This window comes from Oncorhynchus keta, chromosome 24 (assembly GCF_023373465.1).
Source record: "Oncorhynchus keta strain PuntledgeMale-10-30-2019 chromosome 24, Oket_V2, whole genome shotgun sequence".
In the NCBI taxonomy this organism is placed as follows: Eukaryota; Metazoa; Chordata; class Actinopteri; order Salmoniformes; family Salmonidae; genus Oncorhynchus; species Oncorhynchus keta.
Genome location: NC_068444.1, coordinates 13646312 through 13653827, shown reverse-complemented (window position 1 = coordinate 13653827; position 7516 = coordinate 13646312). Strand labels below are relative to the sequence as shown.

The window sequence follows — 7516 nt, the reverse complement described above, 5'->3', positions numbered from 1 at the left end:
TCACGTCTTGCGCAACTCACAAAAGTGTTCCCAGTTCCGAGTTGGCCTACTTCTTCATTTCACAAAGGAATAACCTCAACCATATTTCAAAGACTGGCAACATCCAGTGGAAGCGGTAGGAACTGAAAATAGGTTCCTATTAAATATCCAATGGCAAAGACAATATAGGGAACAGAGAGGGGGGAAATAATGAACAGTTAGTCCTCGGGGTTTTGCCTGCTACATAAGTTCTGTTATACTCACAGACATGATTCAAACAGTTTTAGAAACGTCAGAGTGTTTTCTATCCAAATCTATGAATGATATGTATATCTTATATTTTTGGCATGAGTAGCAGGAAATTGAAATTGGGCACGCTATTTATCCAAAAGTGAAAATTCTGCCCCCTAGCTTTAAGAGGTTTTAACCTACCAATTTCACAACAACTACCTTATACAAACTTGTGAAATCATGTGAAAACTGTTTTTGGAACACTAACATGTGACATTTCACATGTGAGTATGTGTTTCTGAAACAGTTCACATGTGATTCACATTTTCAAATGTGCAACTCCATGTACTATCACGGTTCAGTAAAAACATGACCCCTCCTGGGATTTGAACTCACAACCTCTGGATCTGAGGTATGCTGTGGTGGTTTGCAGGCAGCTGTTTGTTCAGCTGCAATTGTTAATAACCCATCCATAACCTCCCAACTAGGCCTATATGTGATAAAGTGAATATCTGAGGCCTGCACTGACGCTAACCTGCAAATATAGAAAATGTCTTGTTGTCTACAGTCAGAGACTGCGGAATAATTTTTTTCACAGGGGGTGCAGGATTTTCTTGTTGTCTGATATAGATATATTTCTGCTTTTAATATCCGACATTTAGTTATTTGTTTAACTTTTATTTAATTAGATACATGCAGCTTCTCTTCTGTCATTATATGTTGCCCAGAATATTGTAATGAATTGATAGAATGAATGCTTCTATCTAGCTGACATCGGTAAAGTTCTCTAGTTGCGCTGTGATTGGCTCAGTGTTCTGTCACTCATTGGGACACTCCTTCACCGTAAAATCTACGGGGAGAGCTAAAAAAAGTAAGGCCCTTGGGTACTGTCATGGAGTTACATTAGAAGTGCTCATCCAAGAAGGCTCAAAGTCATTGGCTACAGATAAAATGACGTCATATCACGTTATATCTAGAGTAGCTTTGATTGAACTCATACTTTCAAAATCTTAGCTAAACAAGCAGTCATCCTCATGAATCAAGTTGATAAACTTCTGGCAAATCCTTTTCAATCCTTGTCATGATGAAGAGAAATTATAGATAAAACGTATTGGTGCTCATCGGCCATTGGACAAAAACATGACACAACAATTTGCAAATTGTAAATTCAACAATGAGTGGTTTGGAATAAATCAGTGGCTAACTGCAAGCATTGCAAAAGCAATCACTTGCCTGTTATTCAGTGGAGTGGGTGTGTGGTCCAAGTCTGGGTTTAAGGGTCTCTTTTCCAAGCTTGAAAGGATCCACATTCACATGCAACAGACTTAAGTGAGTTTAAGACAGTTGCAAACTCTGAGACAAAAGAGCTCCGAATGGGGAAAATACATTTTACACGGTCATCCAACTCGGAATTCCAGGTCGGGAACTCAAACCTCTTTCTAGAGCTCCGACCTGAAGATCACTAACGTAATGATTCAACCTTGTTTTTTTCCAGAGTTCCCAGTTGTCTTGAAAGCACCATACATACAGAGAATGGCAGACTTTGATGACAGGGAGATATGTATACTGTAACTAAGAAAGTAAAACTAAGTGTATGTTGTGTGGTAAGCTGTTAGTAGCCCATGTGCCTCACCCTCACCCTGGTCCCTTTCCCCCTCACAACGTAGCCTTCTGTTCTTACTTGGTGGTGCACATGTAGCCTATAGCCTGTTTTAGAGAAATGTCATCATCAAATATTGTAGGGGCTTTCATTGTCTGCTTATATGCCCCCTTTATTTATCTTATGGTTCTGACTTGGTGTACAGGGAGAAAACTGTAAGAACGGCCCATATTCTGAATTCTGTCACTGTACATTTCAAAAGTGCTGGACAAATATTTATAACTATGTCAGTCCAAGCTCTCTCATTAATGTCTTAAAATTACAGATTGCCTCTTATCTGCGCTCATCGTTCTCTTATGCCATAGTTTGTACATCTCAATTGTCAGTAGAAACCACATTTGTTTAAGCAAGTCAGCCATGTTTTTTAAAAAGGCAGGATATGAGTCTGAATGAACTGTTTACTCCACCAAGATGTACAAGCTACAATCACCACTGGGTACCGGGGATAAAATGAAATAACTGAAAAAGAACTGAAAGACGTTTTGTACAAATTTCCAAATTACATCAGTTTGGCCGGTTGTCAGGAAATAGAAATCTGTAAAAACTACCCAACATGGTTCTGATAACATTTCAGTTCGGCATTGGATGCATATTTTATGTGGTTGAAGTAATATAAGCTTTTATGATTCTGATAAAGCCAGAAGCTCTACAGACGGTATTTAACTGCACATTCACATTCTCTCAAGATGCTGAATGAAAGAAATCATATTTCTCCACTACTTTAGCCTACATTCGGGGTAGATCTGTCATTTTACTGCAAGAAAGGCTTTATTCCGCAGGAGTTAATGTCAAGGCTATGTAAGAGGTTATATACCTACAGATAATATCAAGGCTATGTAAGAGGTTATATAACTACAGATAATATGAAGACTATGTATAGAGGTTATATAACTACAGATAATATGAAGACTATGTATAGAGGTTATAGACCTCCAGTTAATATGAAGACTATGTATAGAGGTTATAGACCTACAGTTAGTATCCAGATGTCTTTTTCCATTTAACCCATCTAAACAGTAAGCTACAGTTCCTTTGACATTCCCTAGGCCTATTTGAAGTCCCCATCTCGTGACGAATTTGTGTGCCAGCACTGCTATCATCCTTTTTACAGTACTGCTATCATCCTTTTTACAGCACTGCTATCATCCTTTTTACAGCACTGCTATCATCCTTTTTACAGCACTGCTATCATCCTTTTTACAGCACTGCTATCATGCTTTTTACAGCACTGCTATCATCCTTTTTTACAGCACTGCTATCATCCCTTTTACAGCACTGCTATCATCCTTTTTACAGCACTGCTATCATCCTTTTTACAGCACTGCTATCATCCTTTTTACAGCACTGCTATCATGCTTTTTACAGCACTGCTATCATCCTTTTTACAGCACTGCTATCATCCTTTTACAGCACTGCTATCATCCTTTTTTACAGCACTGCTATCATCCTTTTTACAGCACTGCTATCATCCTTTTTACAGCACTGCTATCATCCTTTTTACCACTTCTCCAAATCTTTCCCAAACATTAGGCTGCTTTTCTGGCCCTCCCTAGTCTTCATTTGCAACTCTCCATTTTGCAGCTTTTCTCATATCATATAAATAATTTCATTCAGAAGCTCAAGCTAGCAGCATCGAATAAACTTTGTAACGACAGACCCGCCAGTGTTCTCAAATCTGCGTCCCTGCGCATCCTCAGCTGTCGCACAGACAGTCAGACGGACAGACAGCCAGGAGCCAATATTATTAACCTTTACGACATGTATTTATCAGCTAAATTACACATCTCTATCACTCAATTTCTATAGCTGGATTCAAACTTGCAATCTTTGGAATCAGAGGCACATACATATGCCCATCCGCCAAACCCGAATCCTACTTGAAGGAAACAGTGCTCACTGTTGCCCCTAGTGGCTGGTTCCCACGTCATCTCCCGACATCCTTAGACAGATGGATGTTGAATACTAGTATCTCGCGTGACCTAGCTGATTTGACGTGCGTACAGTTAGGCTCTAAAGCTTAATGCCAGATAACCTTGAATAATTAAAGAAAAACCTCAACGTAGCCAATAGATAAAACAAGAATGACACGTTATGGATTTTTTTAAAGGTATTGTTTTGTCTTTATTCAAGCTGCTCGCCACATACAATGTTTCATGACCATAAACCGGCAGGTTATGAGTCAACCTGGTCATCACCAGTACGCTGATTTCTCCTCTGCGCCGCAAAGCCTGTACGATTCCACTAAACATTCATTACCTATAACACATCTCTGCACTTAGCAAAATATCGTCATCTGCACTATTTCAGTTATCCGTTTTTCGGACTATTCTCTCATTATTGATATAATTTATTTCAGCAATTTGAGGTTTTTCTGTATAGCTGTCTAATGTCAGAGGGGCAAATTATTATGTTTTAATGTTCCTCCTGAATCTCTATGATACATATCATAGTTTTTATTTAGTGTATTTTTCTTTAATAAACAAAGCTGAAATGTGCTCAGTCTGAAGTGTATAAATACTGGTGAAATCAGTCACCAACATGGGTATGGTGGTGTAACAGAAAGATTGGAAACCTTTTTGAATTCAAGAGGCTTTGTGTTCAAATCTCAGGTAAGGACATTACATTTATATATAAACATACACGATGTAGTAATGTATGCCAAATATTTAAGTTGAAAACTATGTTAAAAGCATACAACACATTTTTGTTTGCAGGGCATCACCTGTGAAATCTCATGTGAAAATCCACATCAGCACATGTGTGAAATAATGTTTTTGTCAATTAAACTCTTTGTCCACTTTGTGTCCGGGACAAAAAAAAATAGAAAAAAAATACATAAAGGCGTCGATGTCAAATGAAAAGGTTATATAATATTGGTAATGAAAAGAATAAATAATATTGGTAATGAAAATGAGGACTTTTCTCACTCTCACCCCGTCCTGGATGAGTCTAAACTCACGTGAGAGCATCTAACTGGAGAGAGAGAGATAAAATAAACATTGCTATGGCACCAGCCATCATTTAAAAAAATCTCTCGCAGTTTGGCTGTCTAGAAGAGACGGCTTTCGGCACCTCAGCTGTTGAACTTGAACTGTTCCTTGATTTATGACACCGCTGGTATTCAATGTATGAGATGAATCAGACAGCTAAGACAATTACGTGTTATTGCACTAGAATCTAATATGCCCGGTTTGGGTGCATCAGTCATATTTATTTTTATTAGGAAAACGCATCAATTAAGTTTGTAACGATACATTTGGAGAAATATGGGCTATAGGCTTACTCATGTCTGCGTTTTACTGGTGGTGGGGAGGGATGATTACATCACCGCGCACATGGATATATCGTCTGAGCCAGGCGGGGCTCAGTTTGGTGTCCGGCAACGGCCAGTGCATCATCTAGCCCTAGACAACATGCGGACACCCAGAAACCAACAGGACCCAACTCTAAGACTAGTGAGAAACCAGGATCTGACGCACTTTACGCACGGGAAAGCACAGTGGAAATGCAGCCAGGGCGAATCATGCTACTGACACCGCTGGGTCTGGTATAACGTTTTTGTTGAAAGTGCTTTGAATGTGCGTTTTTGTTTTGTTGCCTTGTTAAAACAGTGAAGGGCTACGTTCTATCCATTCAGACGCGTGTCATGGACTCTAAAGTTACGCAGCGAAACTCTCCTCTGGCTCAGGGCATCAACTTTCCTCTCTCAGACTGCAATCACCGGTTGCTATGGTGACTAAATTCCAGCCAGCTGAAACTTTTTGAGGCATGTTTTTTCGCGGAGTTTGAGAAACAGATCACCGGTTGGAGCGCGTGCGTGACGACGGGCGCTGGACTACGGGGTGCCACGGGACTCCACACGCACACACACACACACTCACACCGAACCCCGGGGGAAAACGGATGATCGTTTCTACCGTATAAGGATTCTACTTTTTATATTGTACTCTATATCACTTGGAACTATTGTTACCAGATAGAGATATGGATAACTCGTACTGTTTCCTGGCCATGTCCATGCTGGTTCTGTCCCTCGGGTTTAGGATAGAGGAGGGCATGTGCCAACACTACTACCTCCTCCGTCCCATCCCCAGCGACACTCTCCCTATAGTGGAGCTCAAAGAGGACCCAGACCCTGTCCTGGATCCGAAAGAACGGGACCTGAACGAGACCGAACTAAGATCCAACTTGGGTAGTCACTTCGACCCCCACTTCATGTCCATCACCCCGCCAGAGGACAAGTACTCGGGCAACGAGGACCTGGGCGACTCGGAGATGCGTCAGAAGCAATCCGTCGCGATGCCCAAAGAGATCAAAGCCATTGAGTTTGAGATCCAGCAAGGCAAGAAGCACAAGCCCAGTAAAAAACTCAGAAGAAGGCTGCAACTGTGGCTGTGGTCTTACACCTTCTGTCCAGTTGTTTATGCATGGAACGACCTCGGGAACAGATTCTGGCCGCGCTACGTGAAGGTGGGGAGCTGCTACACTAAGCGTTCTTGTTCGGTCCCTGAAGGGATGCTTTGCAAACCTGCCAAATCGGCCCATTTTACGATCTTAAGATGGAGGTGCCTGCAGAGAAAAGGAGGTCTGAAATGCGCTTGGATACCAGTTCAGTACCCCATTATATCTGAGTGCAAATGCTCCTGCTCGAACTGAAATAAACTGAAATTATTTTTTTGTTATTATTTTTTCTTTAAAAAAAAAATCATAGTTACATGGTTGTTTTTTATATGCACTGCCAAGTGTAAGAATGTATATTTTATGTGTGTATGACGCCATTTAATTTTATGATGACACACTTTGTAGAAAGGTCAGTATTATTATTACAATATAACCAGCATCTACTGTATTTGTTGAACATATCTTGAATGTGATGTATCTTTATATTTATATTGAAGAAGAGCACTTCGCATTGCGAACCATTAAAATACTATTATTGAAGGACTTAACAGCTATTTTCCATTGTTTTGGAAGAACAAATAAATACGTGGTTTTATTGACCTCTGATGTGGCAAAATTAGCCCAAATGTAAATTGAGCTTGTGAAACTGGATAAAGGGAAAGTTGGTGGGTAAATAGTGTAAAATAAGAGTAACTGCCAACCTATTTATGCTTTATGTTTCATGTAGCCACAGTTCAAATAAACCCACACAGATGACACTTGGGAAGGACTTTTTGTTTTGTTACAACTTTTGTTGGTTTACATCTCCTTTGTCCTCAAATTGCAGTACATTTGGCCAGATTTGTTTTTAGACTATATAAAAAAGAAAGAAAAAAGAAATGGGCCTTACAGACTATGCAGACTGTGGTTGTGGGGAAAGTTTAGGGAAAGTTTTAGTGTACTGTCTTTGATTATTCAGCTGCTGACCACACATATACATGTCTAACATGGAACCTTTCTGTTCTCAACATCTGTCCTGTAGCTACAGATATTGGCACATCCCAGTCCTCTTCCCTCTTGGTCCCCTTCCCTCTTGGTCCTCTACCCTCTTGGGCCTCTTCCCTCTTGGTCCTCTTCCCTCTTGGGCCTCTTCCCTCTTGGGCCTCTTCCCTCTTGGGCCCCTTCCCTCTTGGGCCTCTTCCCTCTTGGGCCTCTTCCCTCTTGGTCCTCTTCCCTCTTGGTCCTCTTCCCTCTTGGTCCTCTTCC

At 40.6% G+C, this 7516-nt stretch overlaps 1 protein-coding gene across 1 annotated transcript; it reads left to right on the top strand.

Moving 5' to 3' along the window:
• Positions 1–5234: 5234 nt before the first annotated feature.
• LOC118371845 (noggin-3-like) lies at positions 5235–7293 on the top strand. The gene has a single exon (XM_035757472.2). It carries the CDS (start codon positions 5855–5857, stop codon positions 6524–6526), a length of 672 nt encoding a protein of 223 aa, XP_035613365.1. The 5' UTR covers positions 5235–5854; the 3' UTR covers positions 6527–7293.
• The last annotated feature ends 223 nt before the right edge of the window (positions 7294–7516 follow it).

Excerpts from the sequence above, each read along its gene's own strand:
- LOC118371845 (XM_035757472.2), top strand. The coding sequence starts at position 5,855 with ATGGATAACTCGTACTGTTTCCTGGCCATGTCCATGCTGGTTCTGTCC.